Source organism: Lytechinus variegatus, chromosome 5, assembly GCF_018143015.1.
Source record: "Lytechinus variegatus isolate NC3 chromosome 5, Lvar_3.0, whole genome shotgun sequence".
NCBI classification, from domain to species: domain Eukaryota; kingdom Metazoa; phylum Echinodermata; class Echinoidea; order Temnopleuroida; family Toxopneustidae; genus Lytechinus; species Lytechinus variegatus.
The window spans coordinates 47,487,254-47,502,177 of record NC_054744.1 but is presented as its reverse complement, the minus strand read 5'-3'; the positions used below and the strand labels follow the sequence as shown (position 1 = coordinate 47,502,177).

Genomic DNA, 14,924 nt, shown 5'->3' with positions numbered 1-14,924 from the left:
CATGATTTTTTTTTTCACATAATACATAATACACGATATATGTAGGTATTGTATCATTATTTATGAAGGAGAATTATCTATAAAACAAGGAATCCCCTTTCTATTGTTAGGTGTTTTTTTTTATTCTCGCTTCCTCATGACAAAAATAGCTCACTAATTTCCTTGTAACTGAGACATTAATAGGTTTAGACGATTTCGCTTTCAAGCCCTCATCAGTTGTGCTCATAAAACATGCGCATACCTCTCTTCATGAACAAAATCAACACCCCTCTCCCACAAAGTCATCCCCCCCCCCCCCCCCCCCCCCTCTCTCTCTCTCTCTCTCTGTTTCATAGAGGCGTGAAACGCCTGACATTGGCTTGTGAACACTGCCTGCTGATATGTACTCTTTTCTATTGACAAATTCAATAATAAGCTTTCAATGTGAACGTTGTTTTGAATGATTCATCATTCGATAGGTCGTTATTGTTTGTACGAGGCCTGTATTCTATACATAAGATTTCTGCATTTCCTATTTGGATTTCATTTGGAAAGGTGTCATACTGGAGACAGATCGCAGGCAAATATTTATTACAAAATGGTAAGTCGGAAATTTAATATTAGCATGTAAGTTTTTGCAGTTTGTTTATATCATAGTTCCGAACAAGGGGTGACCCCCTCCTTTTTTTGTTTAAGAAATAGGAAGGGTGTTCCAAAGTGGGGAGAGGCAAAAATTATTTGCATCAAACAAATGGCTTTGTTGTAAAACTATATCATGCCCTTTAGAGTTACCTCATAAATTCTAGGATCGTTCACCCCCCCCCCCTCCTTATCATTGTCAGTTATTTATATTTATAGTATATATGTGTATACATTTTTATCTTCTGTTTTTATCATAAAGCAAATGAAATACATCTGTTTTCAAAATTTTACCACTCATTCGCACGATACACATTCAACATAATTCATGTTTAAAATATTAGTATTCACATTATATATCGCAATTTTAGTAAACGATTCTTGTATAGATTTAGATGTAGATTCAGGTATATCAAAAGATTTTCAGTCCTTATAGAGCAAGCAAGACGATCATCTGCTATTGGCTGTTTTATACCGAAATTCGAGGGAACACCCCTCCCCCAGGAATCGCCGTCAAGAATAGAAGAATGCATCACGTGTATATCTATTATTCATTTTTCAGGTGGTGGTAAGTAATGTAACAAATTTATGGGCGATCGAATAATAAACGCAATAATATTCAATTACAGTTAATTAAAATATGTTTATTCAGCTGTTCTTTCAGATAAACCCCAAAATTAGATAATATATCTAAACATCTTCTAAAATCACAATTATGAATATATTTTCCCAAACAGTAGGGTGTTTTATTCAATAAAGCTTCAGTTTACATTTGCGTTCACCACGTTCACAATCAATATATAACAATAATCAGCTAGTGAGTGTTGAACAGTGATACAACAATAACTGATAATAAACAATCTTGTCATGAAATAAATCATTTACAGTACAAAAAAATCATATTTTGAAAACTCATCCAAAATATGTATAATTGAAAATCTTTTTAAAGAAATGCTATATATTCTAATTGGTGAGGCCAGGAGAATAATTCAATTCAGTTCAAATTATTCCAGACATAACTGCATAAGCAAAGGTCCATATAAACAAACATCGTAGTATACATCAAGACAGACATACAAAGATAAAACTAGATCAGTCAGAGTACATATCATTTTGCACAGTATATAGAGTATAAGCATGGAGCTATTAATAGCTCTATGGTATAAGAAGGTATAAAATACTCACACTAAAATGATACTAGAAATGGATACACAAAACGAAATGACAGCAATGTATAAAAAGTACAATGGAAATATTTACAAATGACAATATGAGTAACTTAATGATCAACTTGCATTAATGGCCCTGGGGCATGTGGAAAGGGGTTGATGTTATCATGGACCTATAGGTCCATGATGTTATACACCATGATCCTGATGATAGGCAGCACCACTGGAAATCTAATTGGTATGTTGAAATATTTACAATTTACCAAATCAACTTCATTTTGGAGTGAAAGTATCTTTTTTCTTTAGCAAGTTTGCTCCTTTAACAAGCACCTTCTTTTAATAAAATCGTTCCCAGCCCCCACGGTCGATTTATCAAGGATTTTCAAATTCTATTACAATTTGCTTCCAAGACGAATCAGAATTCTAAAACATAAAAGTACAAACTTCAATCATAAGAATAATTGTAAGAGAAAATTACATTCTTCCTCATCGTCTTCTTAATATTCTTTTACTGATTTATTTAGTATTAGTACGAACGCTACTAAAAAAATCCACAGAGGCTTACCTATTTAATTATACAACATTTGGGTCCAATGTAAAAGATACATATTATTCATTCACTTTTATCAGCTTATATAAATCACAAATAGGGGTAGAATGTATCAAATGAATCAAACCAAAGAAAAGACAAATGAAACTCGGATAAAATATAACATGCAAAAATATATAGGCATTTTAAATATCAATAAACCAAATCGAATATAAACGATGACTAATGAAATATGCATTTATAAATATAAAATATTATTCTGCCTTGTAATAAAATGAATTTGGTAAATTATCAATTGAAAAAGAATGAAAATAAGTCTCGTATATTATGATATCTATGGTTATCGTGTGTGTTTACCTTTTATATATTGTGTAATTTATTTAGTGTAAAAAGCATCCATTACCCTTCAATTATAATATCATGGTCCATTTAACAGCCATTATTTTCCCATATGGATTTCTACAAAACAAAAATATGTCATGGCCTTCAATATATTATGACGTATTTCACGAACAATTAACTAACGGTGTGCCATTGTTTGGCATGTAGTTCATATTGAGGACATTGGTGTCATTTCTGCCATAGTATGTCCACGTTCCTACCTTGCTTGTATAGACTAAGTCATAGTAGAATAAATTTTGTATGAGTTTCGGGAGAAGGGACATTCGGAAAACGAGTATAGACTGGTCATTGGAGTAGGGGAGCTCGCTTTCAAACATCCTAGACATCAGGGAGTAACGGCCGGGGGAGGTGGATTATACCTTTTATCGTGGCCAGTCGCGCAATCGCGAAACCCGACCATTCGAGATGGGGCCCCTTATAAATTCCTGAAAAGTCAGATTCAGTTTACCCGACGCTTTGTGAAAATTATCAGTCTTAATGTTCCGGTCCAATTTACCGTATATTTTGTGACAAGGTTAAGCCAAATATACAAAGAGTAGGGTAAACTCGGCCGGACCCTTTGGGAAATTAGGGGTCACTTATCTCAATTTTTCGTTATTTTGTAATAGTATTTATTAAAATCATTCAGTTCAAAATCATGTTAGTGATAAGTACATTGCAAAATATAACCAAAAATGTTACAATATCAGCAGAAACACTGTTAACAAAATTCAAATAATTATTCATAATACAGAAAAAATGTTTTGAAGAATATCATAATTTGACATATTTATACAGGCGGGTAATTTTCTTTTGAAAAAATGAAAGCATTAAGGCATTTATATGAAATCACAAAATCATGCATCAATTGTTTCGCAGAAAAATCATTGCTCAACGTTAATGAAACTGAATGATATATATTGTTTTAATAGTCCTTATTGAATTACTCACTTAGACATAATCTAAAGCACATACAAAACACATAATATAATAGAATATTACCCCTCCTCCACAAAAATAGATTACAAAAAATACAGAATATAACATTCAAATCATCTAGAACTAGGTAAATAGTCTAGAAAATATTCATATTTAATATAAATGTATATGAATATATTTAACATTAAATTGTTTACGAAGAAGTCGAATGGTGGCATTATCGCAATTGGCCGACGGGACCCGATAACCCCCATACCCTGAACGCACATAATGGGGGGGGGGAGGTTGCATGGTTATTATACATATATAGATAATATTATATTACTTTTCTCAACGTTTCTGTTTCTACCTTATGTTTTATGATCATTTTTAAAACAGGTGTTGTATTCTACTATTGCTCTTTGTGCATTTTATTTCAACACTTTACTACTGATTCAGACGATTATATTTGATTGGAGGGTTTATTTGGAAACAAGAATTTCATGTATAACATGAAAATGTGTTTGTTTTTAATGATATTAAGATTCATTCTATGCCACAAATCATCTTTCTAAACAGGGGAAGTTTTCCACAGAAAAAGTGATTGGTCCTCAAAGTTCAGGAGGGGACAAATTCAAAGCTTTCCTTATGACTAGGGAGTTTATTCCCAACTCCCTGGTATAATATGCATAGATATACATATACTGTAGTAATAAAACAATAATAATGGTGCTTTATAGGATACGTTAACACGACAAACCCCTTATTGGTTTGGATTAATGATGTCCATCATATCCAGCATAACAGAATGACACGAATAAAGCAACAGTAAATATGACTTGACAAACCAACCCTGCCTGTTTACTTGGTAAAGAAAGAGTGCCACGCCCACCTCTTTGTGTATGAGCTATAATGACAAGGCAAGCATGGCAAGGTATGAGCTATAATGATACAAAAAGGCAAGGTACATGTATGATCTACAATGACGCACCAAGACGTGACCTCTGGTTTTTGGAACCACTTTCGTAAAGATGGGGGCTTGGCTTTTAGGATATGGCCTCAAAATGTTTCACGACCATTAAATAGAAGAATGGAATAAAAGGGAAGGGGAAAAAATGAAATGTTATACTATTTTCTAAATATATTGTCAAAATCCATTACAAAACTTGCTCTTTGTATATGATATAATATAATGTATATGTAAATATATGATTTTGATAATGCGACAATGATAATAGTAATAACAATACAAATTATAAAGAAAATCATTAGAAAATAGCGTTAATAGTAATAACATGAGCAACTATGATGATGACACCAAATAACAACTGTGATAGTAAATAATACATACTTGACGAGAGCAAGTAATGATAATTTGAATGCCTCAAATCAAAATGACACATATAATTTAGAAAATTTCACTTTATGAATTACTAATACCTCGTTCCCATTGTCGTTTATGAAAGCCACGGTTGGCCTTTCGTATGATCGATCTGATATGATCTGATACGATCTGATAACATCAATACGATTGCTCCACGATTAATTATGCCGTTTGAATCGTGTCGTATGTCGTGACAGTGTGAACCAGGTATTAAGACGCATGGAATGACAAAGAAATATCATAGAAAACATAAATATCCATTTCGTATTGGTTCGCAGAACTTGTGTTTCAGTTATGATAGCTCTCTATTAAATGTAATAAACCACTGGCCATTAATTACCATGATGTGTTTGTTGATATTTTGTCCTTGATTATATTGTTCTCTCCTTTTTACAGAGAGAAATATAGTGAATAAAACAAGACGATAATGTATTCTATGGCATTCTAGAGGGTAGTTACAGTAAAGCAGTTCATCCCACTCCTAATATGTCCCTACCTTTTATTCAAAACCCTTTAGAGAAATGTGAAGCGCTTTTTAATAAACATTTTTGCATATCTTCCTGTATCCCATTCTCGTTGTGTTTTCTGCACACCTCCCATCTTTCCTTCTCTTTCTTCCTTTGTTTCACATGTTCATCATCTCAGTCGTCGCCAACAGAGAGTCAAATGAAAGGTAAGAGAATATTTATCACCCCTTCCCTCCCCACCCCTCCTCCCCCTTACCAAATAGACCTCTTCAGTCGACCAGCATTATTACTATCTTCTCATTATGTCAGTGTTATTATGTGGTTAAAGAAATTTCCATAACTCAATGAAAAAGTGAGAGAAACGCAAGAATGGGACGAGGGTTAGTTTTTTTCATCAAGTTTTAAAGAGCACCATGAAAAGGGAAATCCATATAATTCGATTCCTAATTTTAAAAGACTGTATGGTTACGATTTATGCGCACTCTTGAAACCCATTCTTTATTTTTGAACACAGGGGTATAGGTAACATTTTTTCTGGCTCTCATTTTTCTTTCGATGCAATGCCATTTTATCCATGAACTTTTTCTTGACATTCATGCTTTTTTTTCAATCTAATATCGTTTCATTTGTTTTTGGTTTTACCTAAGTGGAAGAACAATAGCCAGAAACCCATTTCGAATTGAGAGTGATTTTGAGTATACTCGTTAAATGAGATAAAGTTGAATTTGAATTATTGTAAAAATAACGTTGGTTGATAAGTTCTCTCTCCTATTTTCGCCGGCGTTCATCAGTATTTTTTAATCAATTTTGAGATAATACTAAATAGGTTCATTATTGCGGATTGAAATAATCGCTAGAGGGTATTCATTTTGAGATATTTGGGCAGAAAATCAAAGTCCTACTTTACTCATAATTAGATTTCTTGGCAGCAATTTATTTTAGTTTCTGAGATATGTGAAGGTGATGTCATACAATTTTTTAAATATCATATTATGTTTACAAATGAAATACGGATTTACATCATTTCTATTTGTATTTAATTGTTCAACTTATTTTAAAATTTGTCTATTTGATTCAGAATTCAAGGAGGCATTTGGTCTATATGACAGGGATAATGATGGCTTCATCTCTACAGATATACTTGGAGAGGTCATGAGGTCATTAGGTTCATGTCCAACGGAAGCGGAAGTGGAGGAGTCAATTAACATGGAAGACCCTCATGGTTAGTGGAAAATTGTAATACTTCAAAATCATTATTCAAGTACCTCATCAATATAGGCTAAGTCCACTCCATGTTGATTTGTATAAATATACAATACCTCATCAAAATCCAATGTAGAAATAGAATTATATAGCAGGTTTCAATCTTGCTTTTTCCAAAAAGGCGCAACAAAAATAGTGTAAATACAAATAAATTAATAATATTATTGAAATTAATCAAAATTATAATTACTCAATAGGCTGCATATCAAAATTCGAGAAATTTGGCGCCACTTGAAATTAATCAATTTCACATATATTCCTCTTTTGAGTAATTTACAGAAAATTATGTGTCGTAGCTTTAATTTTGGGCTAAACTGAGAAATTAGTGGTAGGCCTACGTTCGGCAAAAATGAGTTATATCTTTCCACTTTTGGATCCAGATATTTAAATTCTATTTTTGTTCAATGTTGATTTTGGGGAAAATTCTTCGTTCTTGAATTGATTCTCCTCTTCGTTAGTATTATAATGATTAAATGAAAAGATCATTTAAAAGATACAAAGCCAATGCAGAATAAAAATATACTACAGGAACTAGTCCTCATCGTAGGCTTCAAAATGATTAAACATTAGCTTGCGTTTGATCATAACTCTTTCTGCATTTTAACTTCAGAATATTAAGAATTTTGAATGCAATAACAGTTATGACAACGAATCCGTCCTCGTCATTATCTTTCTTCTTCTTGTTTAAAGGTAAAGGCAAACTGGACTTCAGTACATTTTCTCGAATCATGGCCCATCATATCAGCCAATCACAGGTAGATGCTGAAGAATTTAGAGATGCATTCAGAATATTTGATAAAGATGACACAGGAACACTTAGGTATGTCTTTATTTTGTTTTATGTAACATAGAATGTGTATTTCATTACCGCATGTCATTTGTTTTGTAATAACTTTGGGGGAGGATTCACGGAGATTATTTTCAAAGATAAGGGGCAAATGATTGAAAATGATTATGCCAGTCTGTTTTATGTGACAGATGAAGTATAATGTGAAGATGTAGAACGGAGAGAGTACGTTGTTCTCTGGTGCTGAAAGGGTTATAAATATAACGAGGAAATGTGGTAGACGGTTATATATTTTTGTTTCTTAACCAATCAGCGCAGCTGAATTACGTCATGTGATGACAACTCTTGGTGAGAAATTAACAGATGCTGAAGTTGATGAGATGATACGAGAAGCTGACGTTGGGAGTGACGGAAGGATTAATTATGAAGGTATTATTTTATTGCTATATAAAATGCATTTGATTAAATTTCGAATGTACAATCTGTCAAAATAAAACGTGTTGAAAATAATCTATACAGGCTTAATTCGGCAATTAAGGCCTTTGCACCGCACACCCTAACCTATAATCATGTTGGATCCTCCAGATCTGTTCTTTGCCTATATACGAGTTTGATGCTATTACGCAAAATGTCAGCAAAATACGTCTGATGCGGAGGACTACGAACAGTGAAAAGTAATATATTGACCGGTTGAAAGCCAAACCAAACAAAGAAGAATAAGTAGTCTGCGTTGTCTTCAGACGTATCTGTAAAACTACAGTCTCGCCTAGATTATAGGCTACCTACCGCATGCATTATAGTTTATCATCTGATCTTGGGACAAATCGCATTTTGCTTATTTTCTGAAAATATGAACGAATAACACTTGTTTTTTATTGTTTAAGGTTAAAATGCACAGTAATGATCATATATACTAATAATAAACAGTTCTTGTATAGTGCATATTACGTTATGATATAACGTCTCTATGCGCGTCCAAACAACTTGGATATTAATACCCCGACTTTATAGCTTGGCTGCAGTATACTTGCAGCGCACACGCATTTCAAAGAATTAATTCCTACCGGTATTTACCTTACCTGGGTCGAACTGTGGATGAATTCCTTGCTGAATGAAACTACGCCTTGGCTGGGATTTGAAACCACGACCCTCTCTTTCAAAGTCCGGAGACTAATCCACATGGCCACACCGCTCCACAATAATGCTTAAATCGAATTTTGACTAATTGCAATGAGCTAATTTATTTTGGAGTAAAGGCACTTTTATTCAAAATCGTTGCCAATCGTATGATTGTTATATGATGTCACAATAAGATATTGAATTAACTTTTATTATAATAAGGACACTCAATTGCGTTTCATATAGAATTACCACTTATATGTATAATGACAAACATAGTGAATGATCTTCCATAATGTTACAAGTGAGTAAACATGTCAATAAAACGTGATTATTATTTTCATTATCATTATTATTCTTTTGATTTTTTTTAGTTTGTGACAGCATTATCTGACATGATCTTTTATTCTTCTTTCTTCTCTTCCATGCAGAATTTGTACAAATGATGGCTCAGGCGCATTGAGAAAACGCATTATAGCCTACACAGTGCGTATATTAAAATATTCTTATGATACATTTGTAATATTCTAAACCTTTTCCACATGCACATAATTATTGCAGGTCTATTGACTATCGGCAAATCTTTCGTATGAGTGAGCAACATTTCATTTTTTTTTAAAGTTCGTGAAAATGATTTGCGAAAAAATAATCAAAGCAGACTTAAATCACGAAAAGCGCCAATGCCCCCCCCACACACCACACAAAGCTAGATCATCGTGATGATTTACATGTAGCAGTGTTTCTCATGAAATCGGATTTGGCACGGAGTTCCTCTTCACTGTCATGCCTGAGAAATGTGTGAAGAAACAAGTATTAAGTTAAAAAAAATACAAGTCCCCTTAAATGACAAATATTCTGAAGATATCTTAAATAAACTTATATTTACATTGTTTTGCTTCATGTCTGATATCGTCAGAACCATCTGGCTATATAGGGTTGAAATATTAATTTGAGAGGCAAAGTTGTTACAAAATGTTGAAATGTACATTACCAAAACGGATAGTGCTCACTAAAGTGTTACATTCTGTCAAAAAATTTTTACTTTCATTAAAAATATATGTGAAAGAAATATCCACATGTATATTTTTCAATTCCCAGGGCTTTTTCCCGTGTAAACTTTTTTATTAACACGCACTGTATAGTCATTCAAGATGTGGATTATTATACATAAAAGGGTAATCTATTTAAAACCTTAAAAATGGTAGATACTATTAAGTCATGTATGCCTAATGAAACAGTATATTTACCGCAATATGAACTTGTGCATCTATGACTTACCACACTCTAAGTAAAATTGATTTATTTTGTTAGGTGTCTACTAAGTGTATATAAAAATGGAAGTGGACGTAAATCTACACTTCATTAAATTTGCTTCTCTATATTTTCGAATATTGTTGTTGTGTGGGATTTTCATAATGTATTGTCTTTCGTTTAGTGTGTGAAATGTAAAATCATCTTTTAAAGGAGCTCTCTCACGTTAGAGCCCCGGAATCCTTTAAATTTTATGAGTATCGCTCCTTCAAATTCCTGCGAAACTAGATAATCATCTCCGTGAGTCGAGGGATGGCAAGAATTGTTTTTTAAAGAGGTTTACGTTTTGGGCATATTGATCATGTTAATTATGCATGTATGTACTATTATTCAATAATGTTGTTTTCACTATACATGACGTTAGATGGAATTCGTATTCTTTTATTCGTAAGAAGACGAGAAATAATGGCCATTTTTTTTTACATTTCCAATCAAGTCGTCATATCGCCCTCTGTTGACGTGACTAGATGTAGTTCGTCCTCACTACAATTTGGCACGTTGATCCACATCATTTTCCACCAACATACATTTCATGAGCCTTTTTCTAATATAAGTTACTATTTTTCGGATTTTCAAATACTGGAAATGAATATCGCATCGTTTCTGTTTGCGATGGCTCATTGATTTTGTAAAAAACAAAAAAAGTTTAAAAACACATAACATTCGACTGTCAATTATAGAACATACCTAAAGTAGAATTTTGTTTCCAAAATATATTCATATACTAAGAGTTTACTTGCAGAAGGGGTTAGGTCCATTTTTCATCAAATTTAATTTTCTTTTTTTTGTCTCAATGTACAGATTTTTAGTAGCTATAAGATGACACCAAAGAAAAGTTGAAATTGCCATTAAAAATTGAGATAAAGTGGCAAAAAAAAATACTTTTTTTTAAAAAGGGGTTAAGTTCATTTCAGTTTGGTTGCAAAAGGGGTTAGGTCCAAACATATTTTTTTTTCATAATACTTTAAAAATATGAAGACAAGTATATTTTTTATATCTAAATTTTATATTCTCTTCGTTGGGTATCATGAAAATTTAGTTTCACATATGAATATTGCAATATGGGAGAATTTAAAAAATGATTTTTTTTGGGGGGGGGTGGACCTAACCCCTTTTGCAACCAAACTCTTCTAAAAGAGCCCATTTGTCAAAAGAGGTTAGGTCCATTTTACATAAATTTTATTGTTTTCTGTCTCAAAACCTCCGAATTTTTAATCGCTCCGATGATACGAAGGAAAATTTGAAATTCAATAAAAACATGAACAATAGTGGCACAGCAAAATCACTCTTTTAAGTAAAAGAAATTGGATTCATTTCAGTTTCCTCGCAAAAGGGGCTATGTCAACAATGATGTTTTTTTAATATATAGAAAAGAATTAAGACAGATACAACTTTTTAAAACTCAATTTTATGTTACATGAAAGGGTAGTACATCATGACAATTAGGTTTCTCATAAAAATATTGCAATAAGTGAGAATAAAAAAAAAGTTTTTACTTGGAATTGTCCAAAGTGGACCTAACCCCTTTTGCAACCAAACTCGTCATATTATATTATATATCTAGGGTTAGGGTTAACCCTAACCATATGTCGAATTTTATGTGTTTTTCAACATATTTTATTTAAATAATCCAATAATGTGTTTACATTTATTGCCAGAGTGAAAAGTTGTTTACATGTATATGATGAATAAACCTAATAAAATTAAACACATCTTGCGTTGTATGTTCATTTCGGGTGATCAGTCGTTGATTAATGACCGAGTGGGTAGGAATAAGGGCTCAATATTATCAGAGATGAAAAAAATGGTCTTAAACAGATTTTCGCCATTCTTACGGTTCTTTCCCCCTCCCACCCCATCTATCGCTATATCTAATATCACATACATGAATGTTTTGTCGTTGTTCATTGGCTCAAGGATTAACCCTATTGATATCAAAATAATTAGGATTATGCTGTATACCAAACCACTTCAAGCACGCAATCGACTTAATTCTATTCAGATGTAATATTGTTGCTAGGTAACCGGTATGACGGCATTGAAATGGAATGGTGCATAATGTTAGAGGAGAGTGAGGGATATGAATGAGATAGAGGATCGTGGAGAATGCCTGTGATATACAGAAGGGGCGGATAAGGGCCCCATTTTTCATTCTATCACTCTACAGTGTACTGCAGCATTGAAATGTTCAAAAAGACAATCGCACTTTTTGGCATAAAATAACCGAATTCCGATAGAATCCCCACACTCCGTCCCCAATAAATAGGTAAAGAGGAAGGATGATGAGGATGTGAGGAAACCTATTCTGGGTCATAACCAAGACCGTATTCATGCATCATAAGATTACACGAGGGATATTATGAAATGAAGTGTTGTGCTGCAAATGGAGTTGGCGCGAAGCGCTAGCTGAAATTTTTATATTCCACTCTGAAAAGCGGAAAATTTTAGCACGATTTAAATTAAGAACGAGTTGTGTATCTCAATCTTGCTTCCCCATTTCTGTGTAATATTATCATCTCTTTTTTTTCACATCCAGAATTATGGGGGGGGGGCAAAACGTTATGTTTGCCCCCCCCCCCCAATATTTTTATTGTTGGGGCGATCGCGCCCTGCCCCCCCCCCCCCCGGATCGAGGCCTCTGATTTATGCATTCCTTGGACAAAATCAGAGTAGAATTAGAAGAATAGCTTTCAGATATTGTATAATTCGATACTATTTCTTTTACTTTATTAAAATAATTAAAATAACTATAGACGTTGAATAGATAATTATTCCCGTATTGCCAGTGACTGTAGAGTGTACATGTGATTAGTGTTTTGGGACAAGACAAGCATGAAACTATTACGGAACAAGCCACATATTACTGATGGTTGTTTCATTGACTATCTTTTCAATGTCATATTGAAAGCCCAGATCGCTGAGCCCCGTTAACGTGCTTTATCAGATTTCATGAATGCCACCTGCTCAACAGAGAGTCTTGTTTCTAAGGACCACGGATGTCGATGATAACCAAGGGGAATTATTAAGTTTCATCATGTTTCCATGATTGAGAGAATCAGGAATGGACTAATGGGGAGGAAGTGAGAAAGAAATAAGATGACCTGTATCCTTATCCGTTGTGTTAAACTGAAAACCAGTGTCACATAGCCGCCCCCCCCCTCCCTTCAAAACTACGTGGACGCTACCCATGTCGAAAATAGAAAAAAAGTGCAATGTTCAGTAGAATAATACAAACGTAGCAATATGTTGAAGATAAGTAAGGTCTATGATTTTTTTCTTGTAGTCCTTTAATTCGAAAAAGGAAATATTCAAAAATTAAAGTAAAATTGTCGACATGTTTACAATACATGTATATGCACTAAGTTAACGAAAATAAATCGTCAATTATAACTTACGACAAGTTGGAATCTTTGAATTATATAACTTAAGGTTTTCGCTTTTTTAAGCGTCATAATTTTAACTCAATATATTCATTAATGTAATCTCCACACTCAACATAATCTCAAAGGGTTAATTTTTTTCTAAAAGTAAAGATATATCAACGAAAGGCATTAATCAGCTACGTAATTTGTCTGTAAATACGGTTGTTATTTCAAGAAAAATAAAAAAAAATCAATATTGCAAAGAGAATAAAATCTAGTACAAACATCGCGTTTGATCATGATTTCCATTGTAGTAGCTAGAAAACGTACTCATCTAATCAGATCAAGATAACACTGTGTTTATCCTACCATCTAGGTATACTGTATCATTTATGCTCACCCCCCCCCCCCCCCCCCGGAAGATACCTGAAACTTTGTACATGAAGGTATTTAGCAATGTCATTGGCTTTATGGCTGATCTTGGATAATGCCATAATTCGTTCTCGTTTTCCCAACTTTATTCATCGGGTACACGAAGGAAGCTTGGCTGACTACTTGCTCTCCTAAAATAACTCATCCCGCTTAATTTTCCACACATCCGATGTAGCACCGAACCCAATGCATCATGATGATCACTGAAATTTGATCGTGCCTTTAGGAGGAGGAGTGACGTCATCGTGAAGACCTGTTCGAGCGGTTTAAACTAGTTTTGTTTCGCAGACCATTCATCAAACATACCGGAAACACACATTTTATTTTATCATTTCATGTTTGTTTCTTTTTAATTTTAGGAGTTTAATAATTTGGGGCTGGTCCAGGATTTTCCAAGGGGGATGGGCATTTTCGTTCATATAGTAAAGGTATTCACTCCAAAATGAAGGTGATTTTTGTAACCGTACGAAGAAAGTGATAAGCAGAAAGATAAGATAAGATTGATTTTATTTATACACGGTTAAAAAGCCCAAATAGTTCACAGACTGATTTCCATTGGGGCCGTGTGGAACACAATATACAATTGACATAGTAAACATTTTAAAACCAGTGTTTAACGAACAATATATATGAAAAGAATATGTTAACCTAAACAGAAGCATCAATGAAATATTACAAAGGAATCATTGAAACGTGAAGAGGGGGGGGGGGGGAAAAAAAAGGAAGATGAAGAAGGGAAAAGTGAGGAGAAGAAAAAGATTACAGAGAAGATATTAGAAGAAGAAAAGAAGAAGAAAAAAGGAATAATAATGATATAAGAAGACGAAGAAATTATATACCGTGCTCAAAAAACATCAATAACATACAACATGAAATATCTAAAGCAAAACAAACAAAAACATAGAAATATTTTTTCATGCGTGTGGACGTAATTTTCCAATTTTAATAAATAAATAAGTAAATAAATAATATACAAATTAGGGTTATCAAGGAGGGGGGGATACTGGTCTGAAGTTCATCCAGCTGGATTGATATTTCGTTCTTTTATCAGTTAATAGTTGTGCGGTACAGGATAATGTCTCAATATCAAGACTACAAACCCTAATTCGACAGAGCTGTGGCCACTGTGCGCAGACAATCCCTCCTCAACCAATGCGATCTTC

General features: G+C 33.4%; 1 protein-coding gene across 1 annotated transcript; it reads left to right on the top strand.

The window, feature by feature from the left end:
* Positions 1 to 352: 352 nt before the first annotated feature.
* On the top strand, positions 353 to 9,469 carry LOC121416326 (neo-calmodulin-like). The gene is made up of 6 exons (XM_041609888.1): positions 353 to 580; positions 5,666 to 5,693; positions 6,566 to 6,709; positions 7,441 to 7,570; positions 7,851 to 7,966; positions 9,088 to 9,469. The coding sequence occupies exons 1-6, from the start codon at positions 440 to 442 to the stop codon at positions 9,117 to 9,119; spliced, it is 591 nt and encodes a 196-aa protein (XP_041465822.1). The 5' UTR covers positions 353 to 439; the 3' UTR covers positions 9,120 to 9,469.
* Positions 9,470 to 14,924: the final 5,455 nt, after the last annotated feature.

Excerpts from the sequence above, each read along its gene's own strand:
- LOC121416326 (XM_041609888.1), top strand. The coding sequence starts at position 440 with ATGATTCATCATTCGATAGGTCGTTATTGTTTGTACGAGGCCTGTATT. Across the intron at positions 581-5,665 it reads CAAATATTTATTACAAAATG|TCGTCGCCAACAGAGAGTCA; the intron begins GTAAGTCGGAAA and ends TCATCATCTCAG. Across the intron at positions 5,694-6,565 it reads AACAGAGAGTCAAATGAAAG|AATTCAAGGAGGCATTTGGT; the intron begins GTAAGAGAATAT and ends TATTTGATTCAG.